We start from the raw sequence: 18,229 nt of genomic DNA on the forward strand, positions 1-18,229 counted from the left end.
AGCCTAAAGATAACGCTAATTGTCTATTAGCCTAATGCTAACTACCCATGACAATTTTGACCAACAGATAGCCAACACCACGTCATCCCCTTTCCATCTCGTTCGGATTCGTCGCTATCTTGAAGCCTATGCTCTACAATATGTTTACCGTGGTAGGTAGGGGAGATTCTACAACAACTCTCATCGCTCGCTCGGGGATTGGCTACGAGCTACATCATGCGTGAGACTTCCCTGAGAAAGCACATATTGGGGGGTATTAGGGGTGTTGATTTCGGATGAGGAAATTTGAAGCCTCACTGGACTACAATCTATCTGACGCCAACATCTACGCGTGAGATTTTCCATGAGAAAGCACATATTGGGGGGATTAGAAAAAATGTTTATAATATAAAAACTATATAGAAAATAAAATATGCCAAATGAAAAAAATCAGGAAGAAAGAAAAAAGAAGGAAAACCAAAGCCAAAATACGACACAGGAAAAAGAGGAAAAAACTCATCAGCAGCCAACGACCGAGAACAACACAGCGAACCCACGCGTACATATCCTAAAAAAAGACGCCGATAAGTGCCACACGTGTGGGCGTTAGGGGGGCTGCCCACACATTTTGTGTGGTGTATAAAAGGAACAGCCCACACACCCACGTGTGGGCAAAAAAAGTAATGCCCACACACCTCTTTTTTCCCTCCCGACCCCTCTCACACGGGTGCGTGTGGGCGTATAGATAACGCCCACACGCCCCGTACGTCAGGCCTCGTACCTCGTGGTCCCGCATGCCCGCGTGACAGTCACCGCGCGTCCTGCAGTTGCCATGGTCCAGACCCTCGTCCATGTTCGTTTAACTGCAGTTGCCATGTCGCTGAACTTCGGTTGCCATGTCAGACAACTACAGTTGCCATGGTGCTCAACTGCAGTTGTCATGTATGATCTGTTCTACTGTAGTTGCCATGATTTCAAAACTTTAGGAGTTGCCACCCACTAAACACTAGCAGTTGCCATGTAGCACTACAAGAAGGCATGGCAAAAAAACATGTTCGGGTAAAAAAGAGAGTTGCCATGTGCTCACAAGCACGCTAGGGCAGTTGCCATGTAAAAGAAAGAGTTGCCATCTGCTTACGTGCACGCTACGGCAGTTGCCATGTACCATGCAAAAACACATGGCAACTCGGGTAAAAAAGAGTTGCCATCTGCTTACAAGCAAAGCTAGGGCAGTTGTCATATACCTGCAGAAACACATGGCAACTACCAGCTTTGGGTGTGGGCTAGGAGACGGGCGTGTGGGCGAAGTGATAAACGCCCACACACCAGCCCCCGTGTGGTGAAAAAAGGACGTGTGGGCGACCGGATGAATGCCCACACACCAGCTTAGTCCTACGTGGCACACAAAAACTGCTAAAACGCGCCAAGATTCGTGCAGAATTGGTTGGACGAGGATCCATGCGTGTGGGCGAGTTGCCAGACGCCCACACGTGTGGGCGTTAACATTTTCGTAAAAAAAAAGAAGAACCCACGTGTACATGACCGGCCCACCTTCCTCCGCTGCGAGCGATGAGAGTTGTTGGGGCATAGACGCGACTGCTTGACGCCCGCCAATGCCCCCAACAACCCCAGCCGCAACCACGATTCCGCCGCCGCCGCCGAGCTCTTCACTTCGGGCACCGCTGCTGCTGCGAGGCGACACTATGAGGATTTTGACGATGTTGCCATGCCAGATGCCGCAAGCATGGTGCCGTGCAGTCGATGAGAGCGAGAGGGAGGCACGGCCGCACGGGTAGTGATGCGCGATGCGTGCGTGAGCATTGCCCAAGGTTGATAGAGGGTCACGCCTCACGCGGCTACTGATTATTTCATATCTACAGCCGGCTGGCGCCTAGCGCCGGCCAACGCGGCCGAACACCGAACGTCCGCGTTCTCCCACCTGCTCCCTTGTTTCTACCAAGTCTCTTTCTCCTACCAAACTCCCACCATAGGTTGAGTCATAGCAGAGAGGAAAAGAAAGCAGACACAAATTCGCAGCGCGGCGCGGCTCCGGCTTCCTGTAAACGTAGCCAGGTGTCGCCGGCGCCGGTCCTTACCGCCGCCGCGCCAGGAGATGATGCTGCCCGGGCATGCCTTGTGCCGCGCTGAACAAGGTAAGCCAGACTCCCCTTATCTGAGCTCACTCCAAGGTTGCGTTGCAACACCGGGACCCGTGCTTGATGTCTTGTTTGCTTTGCTTCGTTAGAGAATCTCCAACAGATGCGCTAGATTAGCCGCGCGCTGAAAAAAACGACTATATTGCGTGATCGAAACTGGCGCTCGAGCAGACAAACCTGTTGGAAAGTCGGACTTTGCTTAGCGTTTCTGTGGGGGTGTGAGGTGACGGCAATTCAGTGTTCGCCGTGGTGGCTGTTCTAGGATCTTCGTTGCCCCGCTTGTTCACTGTCCAAATCGTTTGGAGCTCGGTTGGGAGTCGTGGGAATGGTGGAGGTGAGTAGCTCCTGCGCTGCCCTTGCTTTGCTGTGTAGCGGGAGCCTAATCAGGGAATGCTTCAAGAGCTTAGAATTGTCTCATGCCATGAACCCGTGTCTTTGATGGAACATTTGCACTATATTTTCTTGCCCGTTCTTATTAAATAGCCCTGCTTCAGTACTCCCGCCGTTAAAAAATACTTGTCGTGGTTTTAGTTAGCTCAAAAGATCCGTTGCTCATTGGTGGAACACTTCACTGTATTTTTTTAACCGTTCTTATCAAATAGTGCTGCTTCAGTAGGTAGATCTGTTTCTAGAGAGAACTAGTTAATTATTGGCTTAATAAGGAATGCTTTGGAGGCAATCGAGACGATAAGTATTCTGAGTGTCCTTAATTCACCATCGCTTTGAGATAAACATAAGTGTGTCTGTTCTGTACTTAAAAAAAAAGTCTGTACTCTAGCCTCATTTCGCATCAACTCAGTTAAATTAAAAGTATGTACTCTAGCCTCATTTCGCATCAACTCAGTTAAATTGCATTAGTGGTAGATGGTCTTGAAAACATTTCGACCTGATTAGTTAGAAAGGCAGGTTGTGTATTACTCCCTCCGTCCCATAATATAAGAGCGCTTTTGACACTAATGGGCCATGCGGACCATGGGCTGTTCACACTAATTCTGTAGATATGTGAGTTCATATCAATTAGTTGCACTTCTCAGCATACCCCTATCTTAATTAAGATGATGCTGATTGGTTGGTTGTACTGTTTCTTGGCAGGACTGTTTGAAGATGCTCCAAGGAAACTTTTATTTAATTTCTTGGTCGTTATATTGGCTCTGGAATTTATCAATAAGGCTGATTTGATTGCCAAAACATCGGCTCTAAAGGCTGACACTCACACTCCTATTATGTCTGCTTCACAAGAATGGAGTTCAGTTCGGCCCATGGTATCCCAAACCAAAGTTGTCACAAGTATTGCAATGAGTCAGCATAGACAAAAGAAGCCATATTCATCACCATCAGCTCTATCATCTGTGCACTCTCCTATCTCTGCGCCGAGCTATAGCTCCATCTCGGGTGCTTCTGAACTCTCTTTTGATTCACTGGACCTGTTCGATCCTTCGATGCAGCACAACAGGCGCTCAGCAGAAGAGGTTCCTGCTCATGTGGATGCTGACCTCCCTGATGCAGCTTCGAATACTAGTACAGCTCCTTCTGGAGTGGTGCAGCCCCCACTATCTCCATACGATGGTAACTTTTCAAGTTTTCCTAGATCCTGAAATAATTTAATTCCAAATGATTTCATCATGTCAAACATGACTACAAATTACATAAAAGGTGATACTTGTGTATTTTAATCTAATCTGCATCTTCCTCATTTGGGAAAGTAGCACCATGTGACTGATCGTAATATCAATTGTCTTACCCATAGTTTTAAATAGCACGCTATGCCTCTTAGCGGCGGACCTTTTCTAAACGCTATAGCGCGCTATTTAAAATGTGTGTTCATGTATTTGGACCAAAGTGCCTTAGCACAGTACCTCTTCTAAACGCTATAGCGTGTCATAACAGAGCTATATCGCGCTATTTAAAACCACTCTTACCTGGCTGTAAATTATATAAGCTTGTTAGCTTTTATTAGTTCAAGCATAATGTTTTGATCCATCATTTTGGAATGGTGACTGATGAAATGGTTGGTAGCAGTTTCATAAATAATCAATGGTGATGGATAACATTTGACATCAATCATAGATACTTATGTATGTTAGTACACCCTGATATTTGCTCTAGATGCGCTGTCGTACAGTCAAATATGTTATATAATTCACTCTCTGTTTCACTAGGCTGTTGTGCTCCGAACATGGTACAGAGACGAGGTAGCGAGAACTGCCATTGTGTTTACCCGGTAAGAGTTGTGCTCTTTCTTCACAATGTTTCCTTGAATTCAAATTGGAGCAACGAATTTCTTGAGGAGCTTGCGTCACATCTCAACTTGCGGGTTACTCAGTTTGAGATTGTAAATTTCTATGTTGTTGGAACTTCTGGGCTAAATATGACAATGGACATAGCTCCCCACACTGGAAATAGCTTCTCATCCGAACAAGTTACTGCGATGAATTATTCTCTTAGCCTGCATACAATTCGGATCAATCCAGTACTGATTGGGGACTACAATCTTCTTGATCTAGTGTGGTTCAGGCCATTGGCTCCAGCTCCTGGTAATCCTTTGACACCTTGACATTCTTCTATGTGTTACAAAGCTGTAGATCTTTTAGTGTCTAATTAAGGTAGAGAAACTGGAATTCCACTTCATTTAGTTCTCTTTTAATTATGTCCGATTGTCGACTGCTTGAACCTTGAACCACCAACTTGTCCATTCTATCTGTCAGATGCAAACTCAAACAATCCTCGATGACACATCTTACTACTCATCCGGTTTGAAGATCTTGCTACTCATTCGAGCATTTCTGATCGCTGTAAATCAAGCCTGTCAGATCTAACTATGAATCGTCAGTTCCCTCACGTTTCTTCAGGTGTGGCAATGCCTGTAATTTGAATAAAGTTGTTCAGGTTAGTGGTTAAACTGAAACCCATCTTGAACCAGGAACCTTGCCTCGGACTACTTGTTCTCGACTTAGTTGGCACTGGAAACTTGAACCAATTTATTTCTGGCGAACACCCACATAGATGGATTTAACTGATTTATTCACGGGACTGCTCGACAGGAACCACCTTATGGTTGTGGGCAAGACATATCCATATGAATGATGTGTGTTGAACTGCTTAGCATATTGACAGCAAACAAATCCATCCGTGGCTGATAATATCATCTGTTTAGCACCGTGACCTATTCAGAAGTAGATCATCAACATCTTCTCCTGTGAACACTAGTTAAGTTGTGTTCGTCACTTGACAGTATTCGCTTACACATTGGCATTGACTATTCTGACCTGAAATTGCCAATGACACCTGAAAAATCACACCAATCTGATCTCAAAACGAATTCATCACCACTAATCCTAAAACTGACAAGAGGCTTCCCTATTGGTCACTATAAGATCAACTTCAAGTGATGATCTTTTCTTGAGAAAATAAGAACTGGCCCTTATTTTTCATGTATAAACTTATCTCTCTCAGAGGTTAATGGTTATGCATAGAAAACAACGGCCTTTCTTATTCTAGAGAAAACAACAGTGGTTGTTCCTGTAACAGAAATTACTAATGTGCTAGACTGGTAGATGAATAGCAAGTTAATTCTGTTCAAATGTGTACGATAAACAAAAGGAATATATTTGTCCGTCCTTTAACAAGCTCTGCTTCAATTGTATGTATTTAGTAGTTGTGTCCAGTTTATTTGAAAAGTGCACGAGTTCTTGACACACTGGTTAATTCTGGAGTTTATGACGCATATACAAATAGGTTTGCCAAAAGGGTCTTTAACTAGAATATTTCCACACATTTTGCAAGATGCAATCACTAACTAGAAGATTGTAGAAGTTACTTCCCCGTTTGATGCCTTTTCCCCTCCAAAATTTTGATGCAGATGCAATAGCAGGCAGCTCGAGCGTACTTATGCTTCTTTTTGCATTTTGGTTGGGCTACAGGAAGTACGGATCCAAAAGGAAATCAAAGGAGAGAGCAAAGATTGAGTCCATCCTACAAAAGAATGGAACTGTCCATTTGAAACGGTACACTTATGCCCAAGTGAAAAGAATAACGAGATCTTTTGCTGAAAAGCTAGGTCAAGGTGGATTTGGTGCTGTTTACAGAGGCGACCTCTTTGATGGTCGTCAGATAGCAGTCAAAATACTCAAGGACTACAAGACTGATGGGGAGGATTTCATCAATGAGGTAGCTAGCATTAGTAGAACTTCTCACGTTAACGTTCTTAATCTCTTAGGATTTTGCTTGGAAGGATCTAAAAGGGCATTAATTTATGACTATATGCCTAATGGTTCACTTGAAAAGTATGCCTTCAAGGATGGCTCTAAAGGTGGAAATACTTTAGGTTGGGAAAAATTATTTGATATAGCAGTGGGCATTGCTCGAGGACTTGAATATCTCCACAGAGGATGCAATACCCGCATGGTGCATTTTGATATCAAGCCCCACAACATTCTATTGGATCAAAATTTCTGTCCAAAGATTTCTGATTTTGGACTAGCCAAGCAGTGCCTCAATAAAGAAAGTGTTATTTCCATTGGTGGTGCAAGAGGAACAATAGGCTATATAGCCCCCGAGGTTTATTCGAAGCAATTTGGAACAGTAAGTACTAAGTCTGATGTTTACAGTTATGGAATGATGGTTCTTGAGATGGTTGGGGCAAGGGACAAGAATATCAGCCAAAATAGTGAATCTACCAGCCAATATTTCCCACAATGGATTTATGAACATTTAGATGAATATTGTCTTAGTGCTTCCGAGATAAATGGAGGGACCTCAGAGATTGTAAGGAAGATGATAGTGGTAGGGAGGTGCATACAGTTGAGTCCTACAGATCGTCCAACAATGACTAGAGTTGTCGAGATGCTTGAAGGGAGCACAACTAACATCGAATTGCCACCAACGGTGCTCTTGAGTTGATAGGTTTGTATTGTTCTCCGGCACTTGCTCAAGTATTGCATAATTTGTGAGAAAGATTGGAAATTTTTAATTCTTAAATGATGGACTGAAAATTTAAAGACTTCCGAGTGCCATTTGTGTGTATGCAGTGGGGATTCCACCAAATTATTGACCGAGTGTGACCATATTTGTGGAGACATATTCTAATTGGGCCTAGCAATTGGCAGCTCATGACGGGCGTGAGGGCGTGTGCACGTTTTTTTTCTTCTTTTTTCTCCTGGTTTTGTTGTTTTTCTATTTTTATTATAAATTTTCCTCTCGGTAGTGTTTTTTAGAAAATTTGATTACTTTTAAATATACAAACTTTTTTAATTTATCATATATTTCTAATTCGTGAAAATTTCTTAAAATTTTGTGATTTTTAAAATTCGTAAACACTTTTGCAAATTCCTGAGTATTTTATTTTTTTGAACATTATTCCAAATCTGTCATAATTTTGAAAATTTATGAATCTTTTAAATCCGTGAATTTTTTATTTCACCAACTTTTTCAAAACTGAAAATGATAAAAGATAGCATTCTTTTCCAAGCCAGCAGGAGTGAACCAGAGGATTGTGGGCCGTGGCCCGTGCCCATTTTTGTGGCAACCTGGCCCTTAAAGCGCAAAATAGGAGCATTTTCTATTTACCGCGCATTGCGACTTAATATCGAGTCTTACATAGAGCCTACGAGCGAGTGGCTGGACTGGGCCATCTCAGTTTTGGTTTTTTTAGAAAGCATGCTTGTATTCAAATCATCAAATCTCTACTTCTAATGGACGAGTTGGTTGAATAGTCCCCCCACTTTCGTCTGGTTTTTTTTCGACTGGTTTTTTTTCGTCGTTTTTTTTTCGTCTGGTTTTTCTTTCGTATCTCACCCCGCACGTAAAACTAACCTCAATCTCGATCTGTTTCATCTCAGCCTCCAGCCCCGAGAGGAGCCGCCGCCGCCGCCGAGAGGAGACGCCCCAGCCCCGAGAGGAGCCACCGCCGCCGAGAGGAGACGCCCCAACCCCGAGAGGATCCGCCGCCGCCGGGGAACGAGGTCGCCGCCGCCTCCCTCGCCCGCGGCCATGATGACCGATCTGGCGTGGGCGCCGCAGATCACCCTCTGGTCCATGGCCTCGACCAGGTACGAATCCCTCCTCCACTTCTTCTGGTTTGGTTATTTCCGCATCTTGATCTGATTCGGGCGTGTGTGCAGTTTGCTATGATCTGGCGACGGGATGCAAGGAGAAGCTGCTGCGGTTTCAAGGGGCCGTGAGGATGCCCACCATGAAGGCGTGTCTGGGATGATGGAGGTGATATCCAGGCCCTGCTGATATCGGCCAGGTCCCCGATGCCGTCGACTGGCGGCGGCCACCGTGTCCTCTTCCATGGCGTCGGCGGGGCCTTCCCCTGCCAAGCGCAGCGGCTCCTTGGCTGGATCACCGTCGCACACCTCGCCGGCGTGGTCGGCAAGATCTGCATCTCGATCCTCGCCACTCTCCATCCTCTTGCAGGTAATAGGCTTTCCGCCCCCTCTTTTATCTCCCGCGTTCTCGTGTGCACGGATTGTGAGCGTGAAGGAATATTTCTCTTCTATTTCATGGTGCTGCTGTGCTCCTTCTGCCTTCACACTGCACATATATAGATTCTTCAAAGGAATTGGATGCTGATTATATCAACTTAGTTCCCTGAATGTGATATATATATATATTCTTCCCTCGCTTTGAATTGATTGCCCCAAACAATATATCTCTGGTTGACAGTCATGGCCTATTATTATTGTTGTTAATTTACAACACTCTGCGCTGTATTGTCCAATCATGGTCCAAACTTAAACCTTGGCTGTGGATTCATTGTATGTACCATATGCTGTTCATAGCTACAAAATTGCAATCTCTTGAAAATGTTCTTGAATACAGTAATTTTTTTGTCACATAACCCATATGCTGATGATAAAGTTTGTTGTATGAGCTTGTGGCATACTGATCCGACAGGTGGCAGGTATGCGTTCAGATGTTGCAGCTCTAAGGAAGGGTAGTATATGGCACATGGCTTTGTGGGTTGTTCGACAAGAAGTGTTTTGGGCATATTCGAAAGGCAATCTTGTCAAAATTGTACATCGATTTTCTTATTCCACCATCAGCTTCTATTGATATGAGCGATACAAAAAGTTCAGCACTGAATTTTAGTATGTTAACTTGCAAGATTTCTCGTGACTATTTTTTTTGTTATAGGTTTATAAATTTCGAAATATAGTTGCAGCTTCACGGAATGGACGGCCCAAATTATGTTAGTGTCTATATGTTTACTTGGTGGTGGTCTAGCGTGAGTGACACCTGCATCTGTAACTTACCCATTGGATGTTGTTCGAAATCACCTGACAACACAGGTGATGCTTTTCTTCCTTTTGTGATTTGTGAATAACACTAAGCCAATCAATCAATCAATATAACTTCCAGTTAGAACTTAGAGCATCTTTACCTAACGCTTTCATGCAATGCAGCTTTACAGACCAAAGGAACAGGTTTTAGTAAGCTAAACTTTCATGTCTATAAAATTCTGCAGAAAACCACTAGGTATTACAAGGGCATCTTTCACACGTTGTCTACAATTTGTAGAGAAGAGAGTGGTAGAGGATTGTATAAAGGCCTTTGGTCCACCTTATTGGTAAGCCGTCTGCTTCTACTGAGAATTGTTTTTTAGTTGACTTCCCAGTAACTTTTATGAGTTACAGGGAGTTGGACCTGATATATCAATCAACGTTTATGTATATGAATCCCTGAGGTCTCATTGGCAAATGGAAAGTTGAATGTCAAACTGTGCGACCAATGATTTGCTATGGTACCTCCCTCTTCTCTCTTCTATGAACCCTATAACACACGTCTCAAATCTTAATTTCTTTTATCCTATTGCAGGTTAATTCCAGTTGGCTGTGTTAACCTACAGTAATCAATCAAGTCAACAAATATAACAATGATACTTTGTCTTCTGATTTTTGGTGGTGATTTTTTTTGTGACTGAACTAACAGGAGCTGAAGCATGTGTTCTTATTTTTTTATATGACTAGATGCATATGAACTGAAGCTCCATAATTTTCTTTTCAAGTCGACATTGGTGGCAACCAATACAATTAGCGTTATTTACAACCAATGAAGTCTTATAATTTTCTTTCTTAGAAATATACAGTGACACTGACTATCATTTAGTAGCTCTACCGGCACTAGCCAAAAACAATAATATTTATTTATTTAACCACCAAATAGAACAATAGGTTATTCTGCATTATGGGTACACAAATCACAACACTATATTTCAGCTGTAGAAATCTGTGTGGATGCCTGCTGATATTTTAAGCCTACATATTGCCGATTTGGTTTGAGGAATGCTTGAAGCATAATTTACTCCCTAATGTGCAAATAGCAGTATCATTTTTTGTCAAGAAACTGAGAAGACGGAAGAGAGTTGGTGTTGTCAGTGTGGTGAGCCTATGCGGCAACCACAAGGCTGAAGTCTGCTTTGATCGTTGTTCAAGATTTGAGCTTTGGCTCCGGTTTTGATAGCTCTATATCAGTGAGTTTAGTACAGTAACTATTTTAAGTATCTTTACTGTGCATAGTTGCATACATTTTATTCATGGATTAGTCTTGGTAATATTAACATTTGAAAAGCAATTTTTGTGTGACCATTTTTTCATCTTAGTATCTCCATCTACCAGCAAAAGGCAACGTGCACAAACCTGTATTTAACATGCAACATGAGATAGTGTGCATCGAAACTATGCTTATGTTTGTGACATTCATGTGGCATCTCATGCAGATAGATTTTATTATCCATTTCTGTAGCATGCAATGTTTATTTTCTTCTTTTGGTCCATAATCCCTCCTCAAAGAAATATAAGAGTGTTTAGATCACTAAAGAAGTGATCTAAACGCTCTTATATTTCTTTACATAGGGAGTACATGTCATGATTGTTGGATACACATGCAGACTTTCAGCGAGTTTTTGTTCTCGGACTTGGGATCCACAGTCCAAAGTTGATTGGTGGATCAAGTGAACTTGGTGCATCTCCATTCAAGCTGGTGTACAATTACCAGCCTGCTTGTTTAGCGCAGTCTCCACAATCATACAAGCAAATGAGCATCTGTGGTGGCTTTGGGCGCGTGTTTGAGGCTGGTCCGGTATTTAGATCAGAAAAATCAAACACTCACAGGCATCTGTGTGAGTTTATTGGGTTGGATGCAGAAATGGAGATTAAGAAGCACTACTTTGAGGCAAGGAAGATTTGGAGGAAATAATTCTTTAGTTTGTCTATTGAAGCGATGCTGACCAAGTACTGATTTTTGTTTTCAGGTTTGTGATATCATAGATTGCTAATTGTAGCAATATTCAAACACCCAAATGAAAATTGTCAGAAGGAACTCGAGACAATAAATAGGCAGTATCCATTTGAACCTCTGAAGGTAAGACATTACTCCTTACTGTTTTGTGTTGTTATATGTGTGCTTTTGCTTAATTTACTGTCTCAACTTCTTCTAATTTATATACAGTACCTAGAGAAAACGTTGAAGCTAACGTACGAGGAAGGGATTAAAATGCTCAAGGTACTAACATGTACTTTTATGTATGTCTATGATATCATTATTGTGGCGTTGTATACAATATGCTCTTTTTTGTTGTTCTCACAGTATGATCGATACTAGAACTTAATAGCCCAATTATATTGCATGAAAGGCCTTTGTTGGAAATGATAAAACAGCTAGACAGTGAAATGCCGACCAGCCCCATGTCACTCCATCCCCATGGGCGACCCTAAGCCCGGCGACCCCCACCCTCCTCCCCTCACCGTCGCCGAGCGGGCGGCGGCGGGGACGGTTCCTTTTCTCCGCGGTTGTGTCCTCCATGAGTTGGGGAGCTCATGGGGCGGGCGGCAAGCGGAGGGCGACGGCCAGCGCGGTGTCGTGCCTCTTGCGTCGGCGGATGTGGTGAGGTGGGTGGCCTAGGAGGCGTGGGCGACTCGGTTGCTGGGGCAGCTGCCCGGGAGCGGGCTCGAAGGCTCAGATCATGGCGGTCCCGATCTGTCCGCTCCGGCCATGGGGCTGGCCGTTGGATACTGTGACATGGGCATGGTTGGGCTGCGTCCAGGCCGTGCTTACTGCGTGAGCTTTGGCTTTCGTGGTGTATCTGAGGCTCGGTTGTGTTGTGTTGTGCGTTGGTGTTGACTCGCCTCCATGTTGGTCGTGCGGATCGATCGAAGGGCTCTCGGAACTGGTGGTCATGGTTTGCTGCTGCCCGTATAGCGTGGTCTTGGCTTGCTCTCGATCCGCGGTGGCTGAGTTCCTTCCTCGGGGCTGGGTTAGGTCGAGGGGCTTAGGACGAAAGTCTTGGTTTGATGGGCGTTGAAGGATACCAGCGACCATGGCGTTGTAGCTCCCTCCTCTTTGGAGTTGTCATCGATGAGTTCCTCCTCTTCACTAGACCATGGCTTGCTGGTTTTAAGGGTTGCCGTGGGGGTTGTTGGTGTGGGCGGCCATCTCCTGAGGTCTGCCAGCTGTTGTGGGTCACTCTGGGCGAAATCTTAAGTCTTCGAAGGGGGTCGATGACCGCGACTTACTTTGTCCGTGTCAACAAACAATTCGAAATACCTCGACTTTTTCAGAACAGGTCCGAGTCAAATAGCAATGATTCGAAGCACTTCTTTTTCCATTACACTATTTCAGAAACCTAATGACTCGATTGTATGGATATGGAAAATACAGGATTTCCGATCCTAGCGGGAAAAGGAGGGAAACGGCGGCGCCCTTGGGCGTCGTTATCCTTCTTGAAGGCATCTCGGAAGAGTTCATCCACTCATCTCTGGGGTGTGGGCAAGTTGGTGGTATAGTTTCGAGTTGGCTGATGTCGGAATTGTTGTTTCTTTTTTGTTTCTCTTCTTTTTTCGGGGCTTTGCACAATTTTCCCTTTTAAATCGCGTGGTTTTCGGCCTTGTTTTCCTCATAAACAGGGCCATTCTGTAATTTTATTTTCCTCTCTTAATGAATTGGGCAAAGCTCCTGCCTTTCTCCTAAAAAAGGCCTTTGTTGGGTAGACAATACATCTACATATAACAACTGTGCAGACTACAAATGTTTTCCCCATTCCTTCCCAAATTAGAAAAGGTATAATTAAGTTCAATGACATGTGGGTTTACCAAGGTAACCAATCAAGCTAAACTGGATTAGCATTTTTTTTCTACTCCCTCCGTCGTAAAATATAAGAGCGTTTTTGACACTATACTAGAGTCAAAAACACTCTTATATTATGGGACGGAGGGAGTAACTTCTATGAATGCCACACAAATTGTAATGGTAATTTCTATACATGTGTGTGATTTTGCAGCATACCAATGAAGCCTTAAAAATAACTTGGATTGGTAAAAAGTAAAATTAGACGGTGGGAGCTGTGTGAGTACGCAAGTTGTACCTTGTCGGTTTTGATGACAAGAAGTCTCTCTATGAGGGCATCCATAGCTTGATGATTTTGCACCTCTAAGATTGCCTTTAATGATTTTCTGTTTGCCTTTATATATTGCAAGTTTCATTCTGGAATCCTCTAGGCAGGGTGCTTGCAATCCCCTACATCTCGGCTGCAACAAAAAAGACCCAACGAGGCTGTTGTTTCAAGCTCAGACCCTCTTCATTGCACGCGGTGCTAGAAGGAGAACTGGGTTGTGGTGGTGTTGCTGGTCGTTTTCCTTTTTACTTTTGCACTTTGGCCATCATAAACGACACAGGCTTGCTCCCCGGATGGATCTCTTTCTCTCCCTGGATCTTTTAAACAGGTGTTGTGATTAAAATTGTGATAAATCAGTGTTCATCACTATTCTTTTTGGACTTGAATAGATCTATGTCTAAATTACACATAATGTGTAGGAGAAAATTACTATAGCTGGACTTTCATGTCTTTCTTGAATCCATGGCAAAGCATAGTCACCTTAGTACTATGTTGCTTTGCACATGTCTTCTCATGGCCTTATTAAAGATCTTGTTTCCATGGCTTTAAACACAAGATGATATTTTTGTAGCATATTTCATATAAGTTTTCCTCCTATAAGGCTATAATTTCAAATTCAAGCCCACCCAACACACAAAGTTTCTATCTTCTTATTTTCTATACAAGTAGTAGCTTGCGCAGCGGTGGTGTTGATGAACGACACCCAATGCAGAGGCGGCAGTTACCATAGGGAAGAGGTCAAGAACATCTAGCTCTTGTGGTGTTCCTCCTCATTGTTGTCATCGCCATCAACAGCAACAATGACGACCGGCTCATGGGACGGCTACTAGAGAGGGAGCGAGGAAGGGGGAGACAGATCTTTCAGGTACAATGGTACGACAACCATGTTTTGAAATATCAATGAGATTTGGTGCTAAGTTAGCATCATGTTTTATCCAATCTATCAAACACCATAAGTTTCATGTCGAATGTGTTGTAGAAATATGTTCTTCCATAAATATGGTTTTAGTCCTTCATATTTTAGTATCGTTGTAAATTTATCCATTCACATATCACTCTGAGAAACATTTTTAATTGGGGGAAGGAAGAATGGAAGAAAAGAAGAGTGCTTTGACGTAAAAAAAAGAAGTCGTCAATATAGCCCGTTGCAACGCACGGGCGTTCTACTAGGAGATGCAAGTGAAGTGGAATAATGAAAATACATTGCATCAAGTACATTTTCCGATTGTTACTGTAATTTTTTTCTATACATGTGAAAATGGAAGTGCATTATGCTTATGTATGCAATCAAAAAAAAAATTAAAAGGCCCGTGGCAACGCATGGGCATTGTACTAGGGAAATAAGACGAATAGACATGCAGACTAAGCTCCATATCCAAGGGATTTTGGTAGTACATGCCATGTTTATGCTCACTGTTGAATAGTCTGTATATAACTATTTATGCAATACTTGGACCATAGGAGCAATTCATTCTGTATATTTTGCTGGGGATTGTGCCTTGCAGTCAATTTATAGAAGGGTAAGATGTATCGCAATATCTTTGACTTGCATTCTCTGTGATGTCAAGTAAGAAAATAGAATATATACTCTTTGAATTATCTTTTCTTTTTTTCGATGTCTCTATCTTACTTCTATAATCCAATTGGCATTCGCTAGAGTTTCTGTTGATGAAACATTTGTTTTGTGATGTGAGGAGGTTCTGTTTGTGACTTTGCAATCAATATTCGTAGATACGGTTCGTAGATCATGATATCTGCACAATCTCAATCTACTCCTGTGACCATATATTGTATTAATGGGTTGTGTCAGGGTTATTTTATCAACTGCTGGGTTGTTGATCTACATTACGGTTTAATTCTTACACGAATTAATGTTGACTCGATTCTCTGTAGTAGGTTGAGAGGCTTCTCCTCTCATGATTTACTCTGATTAGTTTGCCTGGCTCCATGCTCCTCATGATTTCTTTGAATTTTTCTGTAGGAGCTCGGTCAAAAATCACCTAAGGAAAATCTGTCGTTCTTCTCTACAAGGGTTGCATGTGGAATTTGAGGAGAATCTGTGCACCAGCATCCGACTCCTTGATGTTGCTCTGATCATATTGTGTAAATATATTTCTAATAAAGCAATCGCCCGATGGTGTACATGTTGTAAATAACAAGATGTAATCATCAAGTGTGAGAGATGGCAACATCATGATGGGATGGTATGTACTGTTGTGCTCATCAATAGAGTTAGATCACTTTTCTGTCTGAGAGTCGATTTTTTTGTGTTAGATGGATTGACAAGTACCAAAGATTGATGCCAAGCAGAACTAAAACCTGTCCATGGATTACCTTCGGTCCCGCATTCCAATCAACAGCATTGGGCCGAGCGAGCGCGCGGGTGGCGCAAGAGGCAATGGGCAGCCGGTGGAGACTGAGTGGTGAGCGGCGGTGGCGAGGTCGAGCAATTGGCACCAGCGGCGAGTAGGCAATTACCGTGACGGGCGAGCGGACGAGGCGTGTAGGTGTCACGATTGCATCACAATTGGAATAAAGTAAACAATGCATACGTGTGGCTATTGACTGATTTTGTGTGTTGTGTGCTTGTGTTAACAGCCAGCCAAATCAATCAGCCAAGGGCCATTATGTACGTGAGTGTGTTAACAGTGGGTATATCTGAAGATTATTTCTCAACTCGGCATGTGGGTAGAGACTAAAAAGACGATGCCATGGTAGCATGGCAGACCTGGCAAGTGCCACGAACATCATGATATTCTTCCTTTTCTTAATTCCTTGATTTGAAAATTAATTTGCTCTGCATGTATAGGAACATAGCAGTCGGGCAAACGACACTTTGGCATCTTGATCTATCAAGGGATTTTTTTTTACTTTAGAAAATGTGGGTTCGGATTGGTCTGTTGAGTTATGGCTGGCTGATCGGAATAATTTTTCTATTTAAAAAATGTAGCAAATAGCATTTCATTAGAGATTGGTCTGTTGAGTTATGGCTGGCTGATCATAATAATTTTCCTATTTAAAAATGTAGCAAATAGCATTTCATTAGAGATGGCTTTGCAGCAAATTGCAAATCACGCAAACCAAGCCATCGTCGCCTCGTTGCTCTCGCCGGGAGCGACAACAACCACCGGTCTCTTGTTCGCCTTCTTAGCCGGCATCTCCTCCATCCGGATGCCCTGCGGCACGAGCCACTCCGCCACCGCATGGGACTCGACCTCCAGGAAGTTTAGATCCGTCTTCGGCCGTCCGGCACGCCACACCGCCACGTCGTAGGCACAAGCAGCCTCATCGGCGGTGGGATACGTGCCGAGCCACCAACGCTGCCCGGCATCGGAGAACTCCAGTCCGAAGGTCCCGGAGGGCTTCGCCCTCATGCCGAAGAAACCGGACTTTCCCTTCGGCGTCTTCTTCGGCGCCATCGGGGAGCGGGCGGCGGCCAAGCGGGGAGCGGGGCGGCGACGTGCGGCGCGGGGCGGACGCGGACGGAGCGGGGCGGCGGCGTGCGGCGCGGAGCAGAAGCGGACGGAGCGGGGCGGTGGACGGACCGGAGAGGAGGCGAACGGAGCAGGGCCGGAGAGGAGGCGGACGGAGCGGGGCCGGGCGGAGGATGGACCGGAGGCGGAGGCGGCCGGAGAGGAGGCGGGCGGGGTCGGGGCGGCCGGAGCGGAGGCGAACGTGATGGGGCAGCGCAGCGGTAGGCGGCGGCCTAGGCGGGGTGGAATCAGTGGTGGGGATCTGGATCTACGACGGGGCGAGACCTTAGAATGTTAACATGTAACTCTTGCAAACTATTTCAAAAGCCCGTGGCAACGCACGGCCAGTCTACTAGTAATACATAGTCCTTGACACGTACAAGTAAGCACACCCTAACGCACACACAAAAAACTAGAAAAACAAAGAGCACTCTAACAAGTAGTAAAATACAAAGTGTTAGAGTTGTGTCGAATATTATTGTACAAAGTAGGTTATAGTTGCACTTGGTTTTTGAACTGTGTGTAGACAAGGTAGTAGTTGTGTCCTAATAGGACACTTCTATCCTAGGCCTTTCATATATATCGAGGGTTGACACACGATGTAACCTATGCCAACATAATAGCACATGCACGCAGGGGAGGCGGTGGCGCGTGTTGACGCCCGGGTGGCCGGTGTGCGGTATTGTAGCGGTGTCACGGGGAGTAGCGCCCGTAGTCAGGCCCCGGGGATGTAGTCATGATGGTGAACCTCGTTAACAAGTCTTGGTGATGTGCTTGTGTGATTGCTTGATCCTCGGTAGATCGATGGTGCGCTTCGGATTCATTCTAACCAGTAGTATCATGAGCAAGGTTTTGAAGAGGTTTTGGATCGTTGTTGATCAAGAGGAAAAGCTCCGATGGTCGGTCTTGAAGAGAGGCGTCGTGTTCTATTCCGATCTACTGACGGTACGCAGCAGATAAGGTCTGATGTGAAGGTCAGATGGTCGTGACACGGAGGCCAAAGCAGCAGGTTTGGAAGCAATCGGAAGCAACCAAGGCAGCGGCAGGTCGGATCTGAAGCAGCGGCGGCTAGGGCACGGAGCGCAGCGAGCGTCGCAGGAGGCAGTCACCAGGGCGGGCCAAGGCGTGGAATTTTCTGCGGGACGGCTGTATTTTGGTTTTCTGCGGGACGGCTGCAGGCCCAGGTGCTGGGTGGCCGAGAAGGTAGCGGTGCTGCTGATCCTGGACGT

General features: G+C 44.5%; 1 protein-coding gene across 1 annotated transcript; it reads left to right on the forward strand.

Annotated features, from left to right (window-relative positions):
• Positions 1–1,940: 1,940 nt before the first annotated feature.
• Positions 1,941–10,116, forward strand: LOC141031169 (LEAF RUST 10 DISEASE-RESISTANCE LOCUS RECEPTOR-LIKE PROTEIN KINASE-like 2.3). Its single transcript, XM_073506198.1, has 10 exons — positions 1,941–2,132; positions 3,228–3,701; positions 4,295–4,669; positions 5,995–7,037; positions 7,973–8,182; positions 8,255–8,552; positions 9,273–9,427; positions 9,604–9,705; positions 9,773–9,879; positions 9,954–10,116. The coding sequence occupies exons 1-4, from the start codon at positions 2,093–2,095 to the stop codon at positions 7,032–7,034; spliced, it is 1,929 nt and encodes a 642-aa protein (XP_073362299.1). The 5' UTR covers positions 1,941–2,092; the 3' UTR covers positions 7,035–7,037; positions 7,973–8,182; positions 8,255–8,552; positions 9,273–9,427; positions 9,604–9,705; positions 9,773–9,879; positions 9,954–10,116.
• Positions 10,117–18,229: the final 8,113 nt, after the last annotated feature.

Source organism: Aegilops tauschii, unplaced genomic scaffold (assembly GCF_002575655.3).
Source record: "Aegilops tauschii subsp. strangulata cultivar AL8/78 unplaced genomic scaffold, Aet v6.0 ptg000500l_obj, whole genome shotgun sequence".
Classification (NCBI taxonomy): Eukaryota; Viridiplantae; Streptophyta; class Magnoliopsida; order Poales; family Poaceae; genus Aegilops; species Aegilops tauschii.

Excerpts from the sequence above, each read along its gene's own strand:
- LOC141031169 (XM_073506198.1), top strand. The coding sequence starts at position 2,093 with ATGATGCTGCCCGGGCATGCCTTGTGCCGCGCTGAACAAG. Across the intron at positions 2,133-3,227 it reads CTTGTGCCGCGCTGAACAAG|GACTGTTTGAAGATGCTCCA; the intron begins GTAAGCCAGACT and ends GTTTCTTGGCAG. Across the intron at positions 3,702-4,294 it reads CCCACTATCTCCATACGATG|GCTGTTGTGCTCCGAACATG; the intron begins GTAACTTTTCAA and ends CTGTTTCACTAG.